The sequence below is a fragment of the Plectrocnemia conspersa genome, unplaced genomic scaffold (assembly GCF_051122295.1).
Source record: "Plectrocnemia conspersa isolate PC_06_02 unplaced genomic scaffold, ASM5112229v1 ptg000010l, whole genome shotgun sequence".
Lineage (NCBI taxonomy): Eukaryota > Metazoa > Arthropoda > Insecta > Trichoptera > Polycentropodidae > Plectrocnemia > Plectrocnemia conspersa.
Genome location: NW_028277174.1, coordinates 21402740 through 21425512, shown reverse-complemented (window position 1 = coordinate 21425512; position 22773 = coordinate 21402740). Strand labels below are relative to the sequence as shown.

Below are 22773 nucleotides of genomic sequence, written 5' to 3'. Positions count from 1 at the left end.
AATGCCTGCACTACACTATCTGGAAGTTGTCCGAACCGAAGTTACAACTGAAGTCGGCCGAGACCTACGACTTCGAGTAAGCGACCACACTGCCGCAAATTTCATATGCCGTCCGGACGGCGGCCGTGAATGACGTATGGACGGCGGCTTCTGTCACGTACAGCTGGTATATTTGCGCGCGATCGAAAAATGTGCCAAAGAATCGCAATTTTTAAATTGTACTATTATTAAAATTACGCTGCTGATAATTATAAAAGTTTGTGTGGGCACTCACCAATACAACATCAGTGAAAACTTTTCGGTCGTAAATATTCAATTTACGCAAAATCTTTTCGGCTTTTGCAAAAAGCCATAACGAATAAAAATGATACTTCAGAATACGAACACCACATCTGTGACTATCCCAGAATTTGTCGCTATCGATTCTAAATAAGAATTCGTTATGGTGTGACATTTATATAAACCGATCTAGGAAAATACATAAGGATATTCGAAACGATTTTTTTTAACAAAGTCAAGTACCACTAATTCTTTTTTAATTATTTAATTTTATATGAAAAAAAATATAATAACGATATCTGTTAGAAGAACATACTATCAAAAATATAATTAATCCCTTTTGGTGCCCTAAAATATTCAAATATGTCAGTAAGAGTCTGTTGAAGTCCCCGATAAGCATGTGGTTTTATAACTTGACCACGTGACCACGATGCAGCGCTCGACGTGCGTGTTAACTATAGGACGCCTACGCGCATACTGAAATTGAACCGATTTACTCGTTCTATCTCAATTTGCGAAACACCATATCATTATCTCTCTCACTCTCGTCACATAACACGCGAGAGAGCGAAAGGGGAAGTATCTCACCGCACGCGCTCGAAAGAGCAGATCCGACTTCGGTCCCTTTGACTCCGGTCCTTTTGCCGACTGAATTACCCCCACTTTACCTCTCGTTCTCAGTAACCTCGGACAACTTCCAAGAGATTTTAGAGCGGGCAGAACCGAACTCGACCGAAGTAACCCACTATATTCTCCGTCCTTGGCCAATCTTGGCTAACTTCCAGAGAGTGTAGTGCAGGTGAGCTTGATGATCGCATATTTGAGCGTATTAGGAATTAATTGTAGAAAGCACTTTACAAAAAGACCTCAACAATGAATACTGTCAGTACCAATACAAAGAAATTTGGTACCAAAACAAAATCTAAGGGTCGGCGAAATGCGTTTACAGGTACATAAACATTAAAAGACTGCCATTACATCAAATAAATTTTAAATAGATATTTAGCAGGCAATAACATTGATCTGTTTCATACCCGAATTATAACTGATTAAACGGGGTACTAACTACTCACTTTTACCAAGAGCTTCCGACTTGGAATAAACTGAAACTGAATTCTAAGACAACGAATCAGCCGGTTTCCTCTTACGTCACACGTTATACCAGATTTAAGTAAAAAGTCAACGGGATCAAAGAGATTTAGACTATGCTTTTATATTTTTCCAGGGCCAGGGTTGGCTTTCGGCGGCCCTGATTACAGCTATTATATATACTTAAAATTAAATATTTTTAATGTCCCTATTAGATATTATATGTTTTTAACTAAATACATACTAACCAAATAATATTAAAAAGAATACATACATATAAAAATGTTATACATTTATTATTAACTAACTATTATATATTTAACCATAATTTATCGGAGACAATAAAAATGTAATAGGCGAAAAAATATATTAACCTGAATCGGTAAAGTTCAAGCACAAACTAAAATATGAATCATAACATTACATTATCTGTGTACATAACATTTATCTATATCTTAATCTTATCGATTAATATTAAGTTTAAAATATATATTATAGTAACACATTTACTATCTCAAATGAACTACATCCGTTAAGAATATAATACAAAAATAATAATAGTCTTTTAACGCCCAGATAAAACAACACAAGAAAACATCACCCATAACGGAGTTAATAAGACAGAAAGTAACAAAGAACCAGACAATGACAATGCATTTGCAGAAACAAAGCTTTCCTTTATAAAAAGGCAATCTTTGAAGTCATATGCTATATAATTTAACAATTTCTTTTCATTATACAATGCCAATTAGTCATGCAGGAATATTATAGTATAGTATAGTATACTAACAAAGATAATGCAAAATGTGACTTATCAATAAATAAGCAAGTTTATTACAGCAACAATTCCAAATCAAAATGTATATTAGATTAAATTTTAGCCTTCGTCCGCCGTGTTTAGAATATTAGAATGAAAATTGGTTACTCAATCGTTTAACGATTACTTTGACCCATATGTCTTCTAAGTTCACACCGTCGATAGTTTGATACCCCACAGTCATCGTTCAGACTTCACAGCAAATGATATAGTATTAACTAGCAGATTGACCCACTGCGTCCAATCGAAAAGAGAGGAAACGCACTCGATTCACACCGACTATTTCTAGATATTCTAGCACATAGCTGACCTACTCACTGGGACCCATTTCGGTAAAGCGTTGTGCAACTTGACACATTTATTAAAACGGTCCCGAGCTTTTCGCGTAATATGCGATAATTACGCGAGAAAGTATTTTCGTTTGAAGCGCCGCTTGAAAATAGTCCGGTTAAATTACGCAACTCAATCAAACCAGAAGTGATTGGCAAACATTTAAAGGTTATGCGGGATCAGAAATAGAATACAACTGCGGCTCGATTTGCGTCGGGATTTTGATCCGCAGAAAAAAAGTCCGAAAAGTTTCCGCGATGCGCAGTTTGAGGCCTTGGGACTTTGATGTTGAACGAGAGGCGGAAAATCCAAAATGGTAACTTGCTCCGCGTCGTTTGGAATGACCGCGCGACTTGTATCAAACACTTATGTTTATGTTTTTTTATTGTAAATGTTAGTATGTGTATGTCACTTTTGTTTGTATTCGAGGTCAAACTATTTCGGGCGTTCAATGCCAGACTATTGCAAAAAAACGCATAGTACACCATCCAGGGTGCCAGAGCCAGACTGAATAGAATACCAAGAGTGCATCGGAAAGGGGTGGAAAACTATTAGAACCGAGACAAAGGATTTGACATGATTTATTGGGTAGTTCTCAACAACGATTGTAATCTGCAACAGAGGACGAAATATGAAATTTATTACTACTTCTCTTATACACGATTGAAAAGGTTGATGAACCATATTATTTTCAAAACCATAAAATAAACTCTTTCATATATTTTTGGCATTCAACATAAGCATTTGCAATGAGTTTTTTTCTATAGTTAATAGAAGAGTATACAGGAAATTAAATTTTTATGAAGCTGCTGCCGTGACCATTACAATAGTTCTTCGACCTTAAAATCATAATATCTACTAATTCTAGTGCGGCTCACATTTTTACGTGAAGATCAATATCCCATACATATAATATTTCTCTTCTATACTGTTAAATATTATATTCCTTGTTTGTAAGATCATCGCCCTTCGTACAAGTTTTGATCCAGCATACTTATTTTTAGATTGTAAGACGACGCGATTACCCCTTTTCGTGATGCTGTAACTACTAATTAGCATAAGTATATAAATACGAAAATCTACTTTGTACGTCAGCATTCCGTCAAATAATTTTAAACCACACAGTAAGTCATCTGACCGATAAATATCGATTTTCATCGAGTAGCCGCGAATTTATAACAATACTTATAATTAATTGTCTTTTACTAAAACAGATGCGTAAGTTAATATGTTTTCGATTTATGCTGTATCTAACGGTAGTAATATTGCTATATATTCGCGGGCACTCGATGAAAATTGGTATTTATCGGAATGCTAACGAACAAAGAAGATTCCCTTATTTATATAAGTATGCTAATTAGAAGTTAGAAAATGGTTAACCGCGCCTAAAAATCGGCATGCTGGATCAAAACTCGTACGAAGGGCGTTGATCTTACAAACAAATAATATAATATATTGGTTGTACAGTTTGTGTAATAATGAACATATGTGCGTGTTTGCAAGCCGCTCGAAGATGGGGTTGAACTCTTGGGATTTAGGTGTTTGCTTAGCTAAAACGCCTGTCTTTATAATCTTAGCGTAGCTACGCTACGCTACGTTTTTCTCTGAATAAAATGATTATTGAATCAACATTTTATGATGAAAATCTTAAAGTAAAATATAATTACATTTGTAATTTTTTTAAATTTTAATTACATATGATTTTAGTTAAAAAGAATTAATCAATTCCTAAATATATGAACTGCTTAAATATTGTCGTATTTAATAAAATCAAACATCTATGAACAATGACATTAATAAAATATGTATTGATTTCCTTTTTTTATATATATATATATATTTGATATTATAAATGTGTATGAAAATGTATGCACACGAGTACTTGCACTTTAGCTAAGCTAAGCTAGACAATGGAAAAGTGCATGATGCATACTTTTCGCGAAGTGAAGCCTTAGAAAAAGTTCAAACCAATTAAAATTATATGAAAGCAACTAAGAAATAAAATAAACTAAAAGTATTTTTAAAACTTAAACTCCTAAAATTACGTCTTGAGCAACCTGTGCGATGATTCACAATAACCAAATGGGCCAATGATGAATACGTCCTCGACCTGTTTCCGAAACGATACTCTCTCATCTGCGTGATGAACTTCATAAGAGCTATTTATTAAATACGAGAATACCCGCACACCTAAACATTGGTCTAATCTACGGAGAACAGTCACGAAAATTGCTTCGATCTCAATTAATTCAGAGTGCCAGGGAGAGCCAGGTCGTCTGGAGGGTTCATCGGACGAGCGAACCCAGAAATTTATGGTCACCCGACGAGGCATGAAAAAAGGCGAGCGCTCGACAGAGCATCTCATACTAAAGCACCAGGGTGACCAGGCTTCGTTATCCGAGAATATTTAAGCAACGATATGCACAAACAGTACGTGGCGATATTGCATTATTCGCACGACTCGCACCATTCACTCGTGATCGGCTTATTACGCTAGACATAAATCACGTTCAATCGTGACGAAACAGAAACGATGGTGTACAATGATCTCGACACTGTTTTTGAGTCAATAATTTGTCGTTATGCTTTTGGTGGGCAAACAAAGCCGATCAAAGCAAATGTCAAGAAACCGCAAGGACGTGCCCTCTAACATTAAAAACCCAGACAGGCAAGGATATGCATACGTACACATTTATTATTTAGTGTAGCTATACAGCGCATACACATATCGGGTTGAATAAAGTATAGCTTCAAGGGAAGCAAAGATTTTTATATATATTTCAAGCAAATGCCACATAAAAATAAAGTTCAGTAACTTTAAAATTGAAATATAGGATGAGATGAAGGTCATTAGAACATGACTTGACAGGTATTCCATGTACATACATATACTACACGTAAGCTCGTAAACCAAGATCTTTCCGCAAAATCATCCATAAAGTGGATGAACACAGCTTCAATTTCTATGCACAATGTGCTCCTCAATACTACGCTTGTGTACGACGTCTCTGCGGATGCGTATTATCAATTAAAGTATGCGTGGTGCGAAAAACGATCCATGGTTATTCGAATTACTTGCTCGGTTGGACGTTTATGGTGACTGTAAAATGGTCGTAGCGCACAATAAGTTTTGCGAACTGAACCACGATTCTCGAAATAAATTTGCACACTTTTCAAACGTTTATCAGGCGTAAGTCTATTCATGGTAAAATGGCAAACCAAACTGAGCACAAATCAGCTGTAAACTGTCGCTGGAAAAGTGTTGCCAAACAAACCTCTAAAAAAAGTGATAACAAACCTCTAAAATATATCAAAGAAAATCTAAATAATACTATAATTCTAGTAAAGAATTAAATTAAATAACGAAAGTGAAGAAGAAGAAGCTACTCAAATCTGAAAGACTTTGACAATCAAAAATATGAATGAAACCTTTATGCATCTTGACAAATTTTTGACTAACATGGAAGAATGTGATCCTAATGGAGAACGTAGTACGTAGGGCGGCTGAGAAAGACACATAATGTTTTAGAGCTTTTTCTTTACCAAAAAAAGAAAAAAAGGGTGGTATTTAACTAACTCTTGACAAGTTTATAAATAAAACACATTAAAGCACTTAAACATGCCTCGTTAACTAAATTATGTATATTGATAAATATTTTTAAATACAATTTTTAATGTTTATTTTAGATCCCTCTACTTTCGAACATTCAACATTCACAACCAATTATGTGGGATAATTGCTTAAATATTTATAAAATATCGGATAGAATTTGAAAAAAATATGAGAATGAAACAATTTGTATACCTGAATAACACATGCAGTCGTTTTTTCTCTCTCAATATACCCGAGTGACTAGTGCCGCTCCAAAATCCTTTATTTTATTTTGAAATGCGAGACAATGCATTCGAAAAACATTTGTAAATAGAATCTTTATCAGCAGTGTCTACTATAACCGAAATTCGCAGAATTCGTTCACTGAATGAAACAACATTTTGGAAAGGCCCATCCTTTATTATCGTTTAAGGCTTATCTCAAAAATAGGTGTGCGTCGCATTTTGTGAAGTTAATGTTACGTTTTGTATTTGTTGTTTAAAATGGCAAAGGTTATATTTTAATCATTTTTTTATATGATTTTATGAAAATTGTCATCATCGCCTTTGTCATACTTATTGTATATGTTGTCGACTTAGTGAAAGCGTATGAATATAATACTATATTAAAAGGACATTAATTTTCATCCGTATCCGAACAATTATTAAAATATATATTTATCTCAACCACAGATTTCCATGCAGAGGTCAAACTACATATGTTGGAGTATATAGACCCCGAAAATGATATAGTATTTTATTTAGGGTCAAGCACGGGCGAGTGTTCACATCTGAGATTTTTCACAATAGACCGTGACTCTAAAACGCCAAACTCTAAAGTCTAGATCAGCGATCGCGAATCGTGAGACTGGTAGGGTTGCGAAACAAGACCGAGCCGAATTTCGCAGAGAACAAAGAGACACACATTAATTGCACACACAATGCAAATTGATATGGAGTTTATGGAAATTGCACTTTTTAGTGCTTCGATTGTCATCTGAGCGACAAAGGCGTGCAGAGAATAGATGCTTATTTAAATGCAGAAAAACACGACATTGTCACGATCAATCGTAAAGTTAAAACGAAAGATTAGATTATGGATTAGTAATTCAATACATTAATAACCGATATATTAGTTGTACGTGTAATATTACAATAACAGTGTCTAGACTTTGGCACGTCCATGTGCACCCAAAGGGATTTTAGTGTTCGTTCATTAAATTATTAAAATTTTATATGAACAGTACTCGAGAATGGCGTGGGTTTAGTTCGATGTACCGTTTATGAGCAAGTATTCTTATTTGGCAAACAATATAAAGAATAACAAGTCTACATATGTGAAAAAGTTTGCTTTACTGTTTTATTACAAATAATTCTCAACAGCATTGAATACATAGTTTTCATTTACACTTTCTAAGCTTTTGGTTTCTCAAGGCTTCCTACAAATTAAATGGTATTTTGTGTGTTATTTCCAGATTTTCTCCAAGCTCATATTAATATGAAATTACAGTATCTACAGATTGTAATACCTAAGCAAAGTTATAAAACGCAACAAATTTACCAAGAATTTGCATATGTTGACGGCATTTTTTCCTTTGTAACAAATGTAGTTTAGTGTAAATATAAAGCTTATCGTAGGCCATCGTGTTAATAAATGATGTATAAGCGTAATTACTATATTGCAGGGATGAGTAATTGCCTTGAGAAAAATGAAAAATACTCGCTTCGCACTAAATACTTAAAAAAATTATAGTCTTAAGAAAATTGTCTATTTTTTAACATCTATGATTGAATTATTAGTAAGTTTTAAATTTATCTAGTTATTTTATAACTTATATTATTTTAACAGACAAAGTTTTCAACAGTCAGATTCGCCAAAAAATAGTTAGGACGCTTAAGAAATATGTTCTAATAGCACATACATGTATATCAGAACAGTAAAAGCAATGGAACATTCTTATTTTTTTGGCCCAAAAGAATAATTAGTATATTTACACTCAATGACGTAGATATGACATTGGTAATACTGCAAGAATCTCGATTTTAAATGATGTTTCCAAATCAAAGAGAAAATACTATCTTTTATCATTTGCACACCTACTATTTTTGATTAAAAAAATTTATAATTTTAACAAAATATTTTATCCCTCATATTTTTATATACGCTATCTTTTACATTTACAAAAATACGTATTTAAATAAACACTTTTTATACAAATTATTAACACCAATCGATTTAAATATTAAAATATTTATCAGAATAATAAAAGCAAACTTTTTATATTATAACTATAATTCAACATGTTTTTTTACCCAATTTACACTGAATGACATTTGTAACACTAAGAATATCGATTTTTAATTATTTTTCCAAATCTAATAGAATTTCATTGATTACTTAAACGTGTAATATTATTAGCTATGAAAATATATATAGCTTAAACTAATAATTATTTCCCTTATATTTTTATTGACAATATTTTTTAACTGACAAAAAAGACTCACATACATATGTATATAACATACACACCTATATTTTTTACTAAGATAAATATATATGTATTTTAACTAAACATTTTATACCTCAAAATTTTATTCACAAAAAATATGTTTCTACAAAATAATGACATTTGTAACTTTTTATACAAATTAATGACATTTTATATATTAAAATGATATTAAATTATTTAATTTTCTTTTTATATTAATTAATAACACCAATCATTTTAAATTTAAATATGTATCAAAATAATTAAAGTAAACTTTTTATATTGTAATAATAATTTAACATATTTTTTACCAAAAATGTAGTTAGCCAATTTATACTCAAGGACATGGATATAACTTTAGTAACAATGCTAAAATCTCGATTTTAAAATATGTTTCCAAATCAAATAGAAAATTATATCATTGATGGTTTGTATTTTTACCTTATATTTTTTTATTAAAAAAGATTTATATTTTTAAGTATGTTTTTATATACACTATTTGTTACAATTACGAAAAAATATTTATATAAAAAAAATTGCGTTAAAGAAATGATTTTAAATATTAAAATATGTATTAGAATAATGCAAGCAAACTATTTATAATACAAACGCGTAATATTTTTAACTATGAAAAATCTATAGCTTATTATCATTTCCCTTATTTTTAACTTTATAGTTTCTTGAAAAAATAATTTTAAATAATCAACATCATTATTGTTATCGATATACATATTTTAAAATATAAATAAAATATATTTGCTATTTTTAAAATATACATATTTTAAAAACAGCAAATATATTTTATTTTATTATATCAAAAAACATATCTCAATGTCAATAAAAAGAAATAAAATATCAGTTTTTATAAGTAATTCGTTAATTTTTCAGTGTTTGAAAATAAGACAAATATAAATAAATGTATAATAATACTATTTTTTCATTCTTTAGTTTATAACTATGTTAGATAAAATGTTTGGACTTTCAGGTTTAATGTTGAATTGCACTAGGATATTTACAAGACAAATATTTATGTCGTGTCATCAAAAACATAAAAAAAATACTTCATATTGAAATATTAAAACGTCAAAAAATTACAATAATCTGCTTATTTTATTAGCGTACTTATTTCGTATATTTAAATTCCACGCATATGTATAATATATACATAAACAAAACAATAAAAATAATTGATTAAATAGCTTATTTTTTATATATGTATGTTTTTCACCAAAAAATACACTTAGCAAGAAAAATCAATAATTTATAAATCATTTTAATAGAATGTATCACCTCAACGCTAATAAGAAAAACAATTTTTCCTTTTCTCTTACAATACAATTACAAGTATTGAAACAATATAAAATTGAATACAAATGACATTGAAATTTTTCCACGACTTTAAAATAAAATATCCTGCTTATTTTAACAGCGTGCTTATTGCGTATATCCAAATTCCAAGCGTATATTTTTTTTATCCTCGCACATTAAACAAGGTCAACTTTGTTATGAAACACACACAGGTTCAACTCAACAAATTTGAAACGTAGTATGTCGTAGTAGTTTATTTATTCGCGACACGAATTTAAATTTTGACGTGCGGATCCATTCAAGAGTTTTTTCTAAGAAAAACATTATTTAACGTCGAGATGTTTACTCATTCCTTGCCAAAAATAATCAGATGAAAATCTTTCGTGATGCAACTCGATTGCATGTGCATTTCATTTGTTTCTATTAATCAACACGTTTGCATTACAATGTCAATCTCACCTTTAAAAGACACGCGTCAGACCGGTTTTCCGAGTTAGATCAATCCTTTGTCCGATCGAGCAGGTTAGACAGGAATCAGCTGTCAACTATTTCCACCTAATTTCGCAATTGATCCGAAATGCAAATTCACAATGTCACTGCGAATATATCTTCCCGACTATCAATTGGAATAAAATGTTAGCTAAAAGCTGAAAAATAATGGTTCGTAGTGGAGAGCGTGCGCGCGACACTTCGAAGCGCGAACACCTACTGACAGAAACGAGCTAGCTTTGTTTACAAACGTAGAGTGGTCGGTGCGCATGCGTGAACAAAATCGAACGGTGTTGCTATCATGGCTTTTGAGCGGTGTCCGGAGCATTAGGACGGAGTAGTGTAGCAATGAATTTTTTTTATAATATCAGATAATTGTAAATGTTAATTTTCATCACTAGATAAAATTCTGGGGTTAAGTCTAAAACTGGATAAGAAGTGACCCCCCTCCTAAATATACAAATAACTTTTTCCATTAGCCATTTTCAGAAAAAAAATATTTTTATTTGGAAAACATCTACAATATAAAATAAAAGTATATATGCTATGTACACAAAATATATTTTTTCCGGGCTACAATTACAAACGAACTTTTAATATGTATAACTGTTCTGTGGTGACTATTATAGTGACATGAACAGAAAAACCGAAATTCCAAGCACGGAAGATAAGGGATGACTCATCGATGAACATTTAGAACCTTTTCGTACCGCAGTATTTTTTTATGGTTAGTGATACATGATGCATATTTTTCAAGACCAAAAATGGTAAATATTGAATTCATATTTTTTTCTAACCCTAATGCCATATGGAATCACACTCGAATAAATTATATATTTAGTGTGATTTTGAACTACAATATTTTTTCTCAAAAAATATTTAAATAAAAATGTTTGCGACAAAACTAGGAGCCGACACCCGCGTCCTAGCGGCATTCATGTCGTCGTTCGTATGCGGACGTTTAACTGCTATTAAAATATTTTACTCATTAAAAGGCATTTCCCTAAATACAATACTAGCACAGCGCAAAAATATGACGTGTTTTGATAATCAACTGTTAAGCAAAAAATTTAAAAGTACATATTTCTAAATATAAAAATGAACTTTGCTACAATAAAAATGTCAGAACTAGGGTATGCATTACCAGTTTTCGGTAGACCGGTTATTACTGGTAATTACGACTAAATTACATTACAATATTACTGGTAACTATATTTCTAATTACCGGTTTTTCGGTTGTCAAAAATTTAAAAATCATATTTTTAGCCTAATTTTATTTTGATATTACAATATTAGGTGACGATGTATGCAGCGGACAAGATCGGATGGTGTTTTTTTACGCATATATTTTACGTACAAAGACATATGTTTGAGTCTGGGGATCCATGGTACTATCACAATAAACACAGAGCAAGCTTTAATCTCACTAAATACCATATTCTTAGCAACAGTTGCGTAACTAGGGTTTGTACCACCCGGGGCGATCCATCCAATACAAAACCTAACCTTCCTAAAAATCTATAACTTAATGCATGTTTTTAATATGCCAAAACTTTCAGGGCAGGCGGCCCCTTTTGACCCTTCCCTCCCCCAGCTACGCTACATTCCCTTCACATATTATACGCATTTAAAAAAATGCTTTCAAGTTTACTGAAATATTTTCATGGCTATCTGGCATTTTATTATTTTATTATCTGCTCAACTCGAACTTGAACTTCGACTTCTAAGAAATTGACCAAATTTTACCACCGGCCTAGTCATTCGCTAAGCTGTTATTCATTATTGTAACATATTCCACTTAGCTCTTAGCTATTTGTGAATATATATATATTAGCGTATTCAAATCAAGAACCACATTATACGAACGGTATTTGCATCGCGAAAATGCCGCCCCCAAGGGAGTGCCGCCCGGAGCGGTTCGCCCCCCAGCTACGCCACTGCTTAGCAAATAAGAGATATGTTGACATCAGATTATCATGCCTTTTATGTTCCTTACCGTAAAATATAATTATTGGCAATTTTTATATAAAGGTATATTAAAAAGCATATAAAACTAATTTGTAACTTTCAAAGAATAACTTTTTTCTTTATTAGCACGATACAAGCGCGCTTGCTGATCGCATATTTGAGCGGATTTGAAAGCATTCGCAGAAAGAACTTTGCAAAAGAGCTGCCAAAACGGAATGCTTCTATAGGTACCTGAACATTAAATAATCGCCATCATGTTAAGGAAATTTTAATTAGATATTTAGTAGCCAATAACAAATGGTCTGCTTCGGTCCCGAATTATCGCATTAGTCAAACGATCGAGAATAGGAAGTATTAAACAAAGTATGTACTCACTTCTATCAGGAACTTCCGACTTATAATAAACTTGATGAGAGTTCAGCGAGCTCGCACCAAGCGGAGCTACGCCAAGTATCGACAGAGAATGACCCTTGAAATATAAATAAATACGTCAGTTTCTTCTTCGTTGCACGTCTCACCAGACTCAGCTCAAAAGTACTAGACTACACTATGCAAGTCCTAAAATTAACGTAGAATAAACTTAAGCAAATTATAAACATCAAAAAGTAATAGAAATAATTACACATTAAATATGTTACATTTCACGTTTAATCTGAAAACGCTTTTTTTATTATTCTGAGAATTACTTGAATATTTTGTATGTAATAAATAACATTCATAATTCATTCATTTTCTAAATCACGTCAACCCTGATTCAGCTACAAGAATTCAACCTGATCTTCGGAGAAGACCGTTGATGACAATATGGACTCACACAAAGGAGCATAGAAGGAAGCAGTCGAGTTTTGAAATTCAAAAACCTAACCCAATATTCGAAAAAAACAATTGAAGACAACGTGACGCAAAACAAAGTTACGAGGATAAGACTATTGCACAAGTAATACGTGATTTCAAAAGTATTGGGAAAATAACAATAATTTATAATATCCATAACTTTGTATATAAAAAATAGTTGCGCAACAGCAAGGTTCGCATAATGCATTGCCATTGCTGCTAAATGTAGTAATTGAGAAAGGCAACAAATTAAATGGTCAGAATATAAATCATTTTTAGATCATAATAAAAATCGAATCTCGGTCACAATTATATTATTCAGAGATAGTATAAATAACAAATGGTTAGAATAAAATAGTTTACGGTCAGAATAAAAATATAGCTATATATTTAATTGTATGTAGGACGCGAAGGTATTCAGAGCGACGTACAAAATAACGACAGTGGTGACGGAGAGCACGCTTGGCTTGTTGTGTTGATGTCTAACAACGTTGCGAGCAGACGCGTACGGTGAGATAATTTCCCTTTCGCTCGCTCGCGTGTTAAGTGACGAGAGTGGGTGAGAGAGAAACGCATGTAACGCACGCTCTTATCTCTCACTCACTCTCGTCACTTAACACGCGAGCGATCGAAAGGAAAAGTATCTCACCATACGCGCCTGATTGCGAGCTGAACCAAAAATGTTGGCCCTAAAACACCTTGATAATGAACTGCAGACACGAAAATGACAGATCGACCAGTTGTTTTCGACATCTTCAGCGTTACAGCAATTCCAACACTATACGATAAGACTATTGCCAACTGAAAAAAATGATTCTGACCATCTGGAAAAATACCTCCTACTATTTAATATTAATTCCGATCAATTAATATAAATCCTGACCATCTAATATTTATTCTGGCCGCTTATATTCTGACCTTTTAATATAAATTCTTACCCATGTAATATACATTTTGACCACAACCGTATTAAAATTCTGATCCGAAAAATACGAGTCATTGAGAAATACCATAAGAAAATACCGTAAATGACCGTAAGTTAAACTCGGGGACAATATTTTGAAGTTTCTAGGGTGAATTTCAAAACAATTTGCTTTTTTCATGATAGACTGTGTGGGTCACACTTTCAATGAATTTGTAATTTTTATCTTTGACCACAAAACAAAAATGTTCTTTAAAAAAATATGGAATGTACTGATACATGATACATTTGTATTAATTAAAATCATTGTAGTATTTGTATACCCTAATATAAACATGTTATTAATATGATTTATAATTACCTCTTTATATATTTTTAGTGGAGATCCAATTTTTGCACAGGAATTTATAGGTTTTATCCAAAACATAACAAAAATTTATTAAACAAACTGTCAAATGAATAATAAAAATTTTTTGAACATAACAGTGCAATTTATGACCAACTTTTTTATTTAATTTATGCATTATTGTCAATAACAATTAAGTATAAATTGTGCGTTTACATATATAATTCTTCAATAATGATTATTTTTTAAAGAAAATTCCGATTACACTGAAAATTGTGCTGAAGTACTTGCTTTTATTCAGACTTAAATGGTGTCGGCCTAAACTGGGTTGTCTGTGTCTATTTGGCGTAAGCTCCACTGGTGGCGAGATCAGGGCTGTACTAAAAAGTCAATTGATTTTTCTACGGCAATATTTCGGCTTAGAATTTGTCGGAGAAATGGTAGGAAATCAACAACATTCTCGTTTGGCCCTTTCTTGATTTATCATTGATGATATGTGTGGTACTGGAATCCCGTTCTAATATTATAATAGTGTTGTAGCTCCATGTGCATCAATGGGTGAATAAACTACTGCTCACATAGACTATTGCTCACAAGGCGATTGCTCATACTAGCATAACTCACATGGAACATTGTTTTGACGTGTACATACTTATTTTTTAGAATAAATGAGGAAATATTTGAGGAAATGATAAAATTGCTTAAAAAATAGTGCACGAATATTTATTAATTTATTATTTCAATCAATTGTTTTTTCTTTCACTTTGTTTACTATTCATTTTTAAATTAAATAACTTTTATTGTTTGATTGAGTATTCTAGCATTTCGACACTTTCATGTTTTACTTCCCTTTACAACATATTTGTATGAAGGATGATTTTCATATAATATAATGTTGCAACTAAAACAGAGTTCAGGAATAACTATATATTTATTCAATTTCTTACTCTGGAACATATTAAACTTATCAATCGAAACTCGATATGATTTTTTCATCCTAAGCAAAAATTTTATATTTATTCAATTTTTTTATGCTATAGCGGTCATTCGAACGAGCAGCAAACATAAAAAAAGTGAAAAATGTTCCGTGTGGGTGATGTACTGTGTAAACAATATTCGTTTGAACGATGTTCATATGAACAATCATCTTGCAAGCAGTTTTTGTGTGAGCAGTTGTTTTGTGAGCAATGATCATTGAAACATTGCAATGGTTTCGCCACCTTATCATTGACTTTATTTGTATTTCAGAAAAACGGTTATTTGTATATTCAAATTTCAATTGTATGGTTAATGCGCTGTTTCTTTTAAATAAAACACACTACAAACCTTGACAACGTTTCGTAAATATAATAAATGTTTTATTCTGATAAAGTAAACTTTTATCTGATAATATTTGTTTAAATTTGCAATGGCATATCACCTATATATTTTCGGAAACTTCGTGTTCATTGACGTTGTATATAGATTTTTACTGAGGATTGCTATTATATGTTGTAGGTATTCTCCTAATGCTAGTCAAGAAATTGCATTGAATTTGTTTGGAAGTTGCGTCATAATTGTCCTGATACAGTAAGCACATTTATTGAAATCTGTCTAAAAAAGACTGAGTGATATTCGTTCTTACCAAATACAGCTTATTTCATTATAAGTAACCATACTATAAACATGCATATTTAGCACTTTGAACCCCATAGACTGGTAAACCGGCCTGAAGAAGTGGCGCATATGTGTCTGAAACCTCTACGGCTGGTTTACCAGTCTTATCATTACCCTACGGCCAGTATTTTGATCTGCAAAAAAAAATCTGGGAGGATACTTTTGCCTCATCAAATGTCGTGATTTTTCAATACGCACAAAGACCGTATATTGGTGCAAATTATGCCAAGTGTTCTAATTTTGGATTGAGTTTGGATCTGAAAACTGTGTACTTAATCATATATTTATTTTTATTGCTTTAACCTATTATAGTATTTGTATATGCAATAAATATATGTTTATTGTTTTTTTTTTGAGCTGCAAAAGGTGTGTGCAATTATCACAAATTAATTATTAAAAAATAAAAAAAGTATTTTAAATAAAAATTGTTTTCCTGTCGAAATTAACTTTTTAATCAAATATTCTGTAAATGTCAAAAATTACTTAGGAGCTCAGGGTTCGAAGGGTTAAGTAAATCTGAAAAATAAGTAAAATATTAAGAGACATCTCTTAAGTGCTTTATAATTTTTTTATATTGATTGTATCAAATTTGCAATTTAAATATTAAGATAAACTTTAATATGTATGACGCGTCCATACCAACGGTTAAAACTATATATAATATATCGATATAAATCATAATTATTAAATTAATAAGAACTTGAATATATAAAATAATTTAAAATTTAGCCGATAATGGTTAAGACTGGAGAAAAAGGTTCAAGTCTCGGCTGAAAACAAACATTTCATTGAATGACAGTTCGTTGAAGGTTATAGGCGTACGTGACAGTTGGTCAGTACCAAAATCTGGTTTTGTTTGTAATTTTGTAACACATAGACAATTTCCGCTAACTTCAGGTGGGGCAGACGTATCATAAACAGCGTTGCAATTAGATTGTTCGAGTCTGCGCATTAACCATGATGGCACAACCGGTTGCTAGGTTTTTAAACGCGGCGTTGACCGTGTCGACTCAATTCGTTCGGTTTCACCATTGCGGTCGCACCATGATAGCCGAGAGGATACCGTTCACTTCCGACTTCTTTTTCAGACAGGTATTATATACTTTTTGTTTCATTTATATATAACTCATGAGCTTTTTTGTTTAATGAAAGCATATCTACTAGATATTTCTACTGAAAAAATCATTTTATAACACTGATTAGAAGTCTGTTGCTAGTTTTTTTTTGTTTAAAATTATTTAGATATAGGTTTTTACTGATAGTAATTTTGTTTGTTTTTAGTCAGTAATTTAATTACATGGTCTGTTGTTTTATTAAATCCAGCAACTTAAATTAATAGTCGGTAATTACAATATATTAATTATATAGGTGTATGTTTTGTATATTAAAAGTTATGATTTTTAGTTTAATTGTTAATTATATTTTTACTGCCTAGATATTATGCGTTATGAAATGGTTCCTTGAAAATTTAATAGAAGATATTTGTATACAAATATCACATATTAATCCTTCAAATAGTATTGTTAAGTGTGTATGTAATATTACAGTTAATTCATTTTGCTATCAATAGCTATAAACAGAGCTTTACTGATCATTTTTCGTAAGTTTATTGACGGTTGATGCCAAAATTATCGACCATTTATAATTATTAACTGATCATATGTTAAAAATATTATTGACAAATAATTTATTAAAATCGATTTTTACTCCTTTTTGATTTTTACGCCGTATAAAGTCACACTATGGAACATGCATTAAAAGATTTCTACAGGGACGTCATTTTACATTTTTCTAGGGAGCACAATGGTTGACCAGTCAGTGGTTGTTTCTTTAATATTTTGATTTTTAAAAAATTTAGCAGTTTCTTTATTTGTTAATAAGTTTATATAGTTTTTTGTGTAATACATTTTTATAATATTAAGTTATTATCTTAATCTACAACATTTTCAGTTTCTTAAAATTATTATCTTAGTCTAGAATCTAGATTATTAGGCTAATTATTTATAAAGGAAAAGTTGACAAAAATTTCTTTGCGGATCTGTAATATTTCGACTTCATTAAGATGTTAATAAATGACATGTATTTTTCTGGCCAAATTCAAAGGGTCTCTGTTTGGAATCCACGTCAAAAGCAATGAAATCGTTCTGTCGGGTTTATTACGACTCAAATGAAGTATACCTAAACCGAATTTTGACCAATAGGAGAGCGCAAAAAATAATTAACTCTTCTCAGAAGTCATAAATCCACGTCAAAAGCAATAAAATCTTGTCTGCGCCATCAAAATTCCCTTTGAATACATTTTGACCAATACTTTTATATCAGAAGTCTGTAGTAATATCGGTACAGATAGCTATCATATTTTTAAAGCATAGTGTAATATCGTAATGCAGATGTCAAATTGAGTTTCATAGACATTTTAGAACTGCATATAATTTCACTAGCGCCTATCATTTAAATTATATTTAAATGATATTTGCGCCTATCATTTAATTTAAATTATATTTATTATATAAATTATATTTAAATGATAGGTGCTAGTAGAAAAATATATATACTGCTAAAAATATATTAGGACATCACTAGTGAAAATATACCTTCACTGAAAAATACATATTCGCTGTAACATTTATACATCGCACTTAAATAAATAGTGATAAGTATGTAAATGTTTATATTACTACATATGAAAAAGTTGAAATCATATAATTTTACTATCAACTGCCAGATAAATTATATTCTTACTGATAAAAATATATATCTACCGGTGAAAATGTCCAATATGATTTCACTGTAAATTAAAACTTATATGTAAAACCTAGCACGATTTTAATTATTCATCCGTAAGATTAGGAAAATCTAGAAAAACCTAATCTGTGATGATCGATTGGAATTATCATTAAAATAATCAATTAATAATTAATCTAATTCCGATTTCCCAGACACGATAGAAATTGAAAAAGACGATGGTTCACATGGGATTTGAACACAGGGTTTTTGGGTACTATTCACCGACTATACTAAAAATGTTATTTTTTGTTCCCCCTTTTTGAACATTGCATACGTTTCAAAAACTACTGTGTAAAAAAAGAAATAATGGAAAAAATTTGGAAATTGACTATTATTGAAAATAATTTTCTAATTTTGGATTTTCATACCAAAAATTTCATTTTTGATTAAATTTAGTGTACGGACTAAATATCTGCTTTAAATGAACTTCACATCATTGCCCATTACAATCAATCATAATAATATTTTTAATTGTAGTTTGTAAGAGAAAAATTGTGAATAAAATCGAATAATTTTACAGAATTTTTTAGAAACAAAATACACTATATAATAGCCATAACACTACATATTTATCTAGTATAAAATAACATAAAAATTAAAACGTATCCAGAAATAGTGTTGTAAATATTAGTCGAAAAATTCGCTTTTTTCACTCTTTAATATTCTATTGGTATAAATAAATAAATTCTGGTACTATTTAAAAAATAATAAAGTCTTGGTCACAGCAAATAACACTCACTTTTAACCTGTTCAACGCCAAGCAAATTTCTATGAATTTGCTCTGTAGGCCACCATTTTCAACCCTTTAAATTATTATGAAAGAGAAACATTATTTACCTGGAAAATCACTGTTTACTTTCCTTTTTATTAATTTTAACATAAAAGTGAAAAAAAAGCACAGAAATAACAAGTTTTAAAAACCACTGTCAGGGCTGCCACACAAATATTATATGTAATTTATATTGTATGTTATTTATATTATATGTTTTTGGTAGTTTTTAATATTTGTATGGGACACGATAATTTCCGTTGTTTTAATCAAAATCTTTTATCAAAATGGCAGCTACTTCATATATTTAAAAATTTTCAACTATGTCAAAAATTTTTAAAAAATAGTAAATATGGCAATAATGTTATAATATAAACAAAAACAAAATTCAAATTCAAAAAATGTTATTTTTTTACAAAACATTGTGTTTTTTTTTATCATTTAAAAAAAATATTGTAGCAGCCCTAACAACGTCTGTATGCTCGATCGTAAATAATAAAAGAATGGTTCAAAAATTGCACATTTTAACGATCACATTCCATTTAATAGATGTCTCTGTATTAAATTAACGAAAAAAAAAATCGAATTTATTAGTAAATGTGTCCGTAATAACATTTGCGTGCCTGCACGCGCTGGCACTTGACGGTCCGACCGCTTTGGCGTGCGGGCACGTCACTGGCGTCTAAAGGGTTAAGCACAAAAGGTCATCTGGTATAATTATTTTTATAATACTGTGGAAAAATGAATTACAACTATATTTATCACTGTTGATATTAATTTAAACTAAATTTGAAAAGCAATATAAATACAACTAAACCAAAATAAAAACATTTATTTATTCACACATTTAACCATATAAAAGGTTACTTTTAAAAAGTAACTAATTTATATGAATATTTTTGTGTTTTGATTAGTTGTTATTGTATAATCACCTCTCAATTTCATTTATACCTATATATCTTAGTTATGCTGAATAAGCATGACACAGCAATATTCCAAACCAGTTTTTTTTTACTTGACCTCTTATTATGTTTTTTTTTATTTTATTATTTAATCACTTAAAACTTGTTTGTGTGTCATATTTCTTTCTTAATGTTCAATAAATTAATAAAGATCAATAATTCATTTTTCAGCTATTTTCAACGCCAAGTTGCACGTACACTTACATATTAGCAGATACAAAACAAAATGAAGCCATCTTGATCGACCCGGTACTAGAAGAAGCACAGCGAGATGCAAAAGTTTTAGAAGATCTCGGCTTGAAGCTGAAATATGCAAGTAATAATCTAATTTTATATCTAGTCCATTCTTAAACATATTTATTTAGTAATACTTTGATTACCATATCGTTGAACATATAGATAATGTTCATACAGATACAGATAAGTTAATCCAATAACGGAAGCGTATTAAATATTTTTATTATCAATGTTTGTTGTATAAATATTTTTCTTATGTTCCAGTTAATACTCATATGCATGCAGATCATATTACTGGAACTGGTGAATTAAAGAAATTGATTCCGGAAGCACGTAGTGTAATATCGAAATCTAGTGGAGCCAAGGCCGACGAATATATCGACGATGGTGATAAAATCAGCTTTGGCCGTCATACCTTAGAAGTAGCTGCGACACCGGGACATACAAATGGATGTGTGACTTACATTTTAAAGGAGCAAGTAATAATATTTTATAAGAATAGAATTTTTTAATATGTCAGTATTAGAATACATTTTTTTTTAATTTTGTAGGGTTTAGCTTTTACTGGCGACGCATTGCTTATTAGAGGATGTGGTCGAACAGATTTTCAAGAAGGAAGTTCTACGATTCTTTATAAGTCGGTTCACGAAAAGATTTTGTCTTTACCTGATAATTTCACGCTATACCCAGCGCACGATTATAAAGGCATGACAGCTACTACCGTCGCAGAAGAGAAATGTTACAATCCAAGATTGACAAAGTCTATAGAAGAGTTTGTGCACATAATGGATAACTTAAATTTACCTTATCCAAAAATGATCGGTAAGGATTCATACAATATATACAATAAACTATGTATGAAATTACTGTTTTATATATAATTTTTCAGATCAAGCTTTGCCAGCTAATAAAGTGTGCGGTATATTCGATGTCTAAGTGAAATCCGTATCGAGACGTAAAAATGCATTTAGCAACGAAGTATTATATTTTAGTAATATGTCAATAATTTTTATCAAACTCACAAGTATTTAAATAACAATATTAAATATTGTAAAAGTTCTTAATATAATCTAAAACCATCGTTGTACAATATTGAAATAAGCTTATACAATTATTAATTTAAAAGTACAATAAATGATATTGAAGCAATACTATATAAATAGTCAACGTAACATAAAATGTGATATTTTAAAATTAAATTTATATATTATATATAATATAACAGTTTGAATTTTAAATTCTAAGTAAATTACGGCCTTATTAATGTTATAAAATGTACTTTATATTGTAAGGAATAAAATTTATGATAGTTATCATTTTATATTTTTGATTTTAAATATGTATAATGAATTTAATAAACAAGTTAGAAGTTTTTAAATTATTGTGTTTTTCAACTGCCATAAACAAACTTTGGTTAAATTAGATGCATCCAAAATATGGTATTATAATGTGACCATTGTAGGGTATTCTATATAGAAAGCGTCAATTGAATAAAGGTGCTTTACACACAAATCCTCGAGAGAAATCTTCATATTAAGAACGTTCAAAACGACATAAACAATGACCACAACAGTATTTCGAAAACCATAAATATGAATCACCGTAACGAAAATTTCTTAACTATTTGTTACCAATGTGCATTAAGCGCTTATACAATGTATTGTGATTGTCTTGCTTAACGAATGGTTATTCATTATTCTTTGTGTGGCCGTTTGGAAGCAACCACAATGGTTTCGTTCGTAGAAGCCTACTAGGTAGATAATCGTACTTCATTAGGAGAGGTAAACATTAAAAAGATTGAGCTTAACAATTTGGCCATTGGTTTGAATAAGTTTTTTTCTCATTCGCCCAAGTTTCTATGAGAGAACATATTATCAGACACCAGAGAGACTGACACGTA

At 30.7% G+C, this 22773-nt stretch overlaps 2 protein-coding genes across 2 annotated transcripts in view; one reads left to right on the top strand and one right to left on the bottom strand.

Annotated features, from left to right (window-relative positions):
• mlt (tubulin folding cofactor E like protein mlt) overlaps nucleotides 1–10613 on the bottom strand; it is a 37857-nt gene extending 27244 nt beyond the window's left edge. Inside the window, exon 1 of the mRNA XM_088195837.1 lies at nucleotides 10363–10613. The gene's annotated coding sequence lies outside the window, so the exon portion shown is untranslated. The remainder of the gene's footprint in view (nucleotides 1–10362) is intronic.
• A 6270-nt stretch (nucleotides 10614–16883) lies between these two features.
• LOC148230985 (persulfide dioxygenase ETHE1, mitochondrial) lies at nucleotides 16884–21971 on the top strand. The gene is made up of 6 exons (XM_088195510.1): nucleotides 16884–16950; nucleotides 17016–17210; nucleotides 20808–20952; nucleotides 21138–21352; nucleotides 21425–21695; nucleotides 21763–21971. Exons 2-6 carry the CDS (start codon nucleotides 17076–17078, stop codon nucleotides 21807–21809), a joined length of 813 nt encoding a protein of 270 aa, XP_088051636.1. The 5' UTR covers nucleotides 16884–16950; nucleotides 17016–17075; the 3' UTR covers nucleotides 21810–21971.
• The last annotated feature ends 802 nt before the right edge of the window (nucleotides 21972–22773 follow it).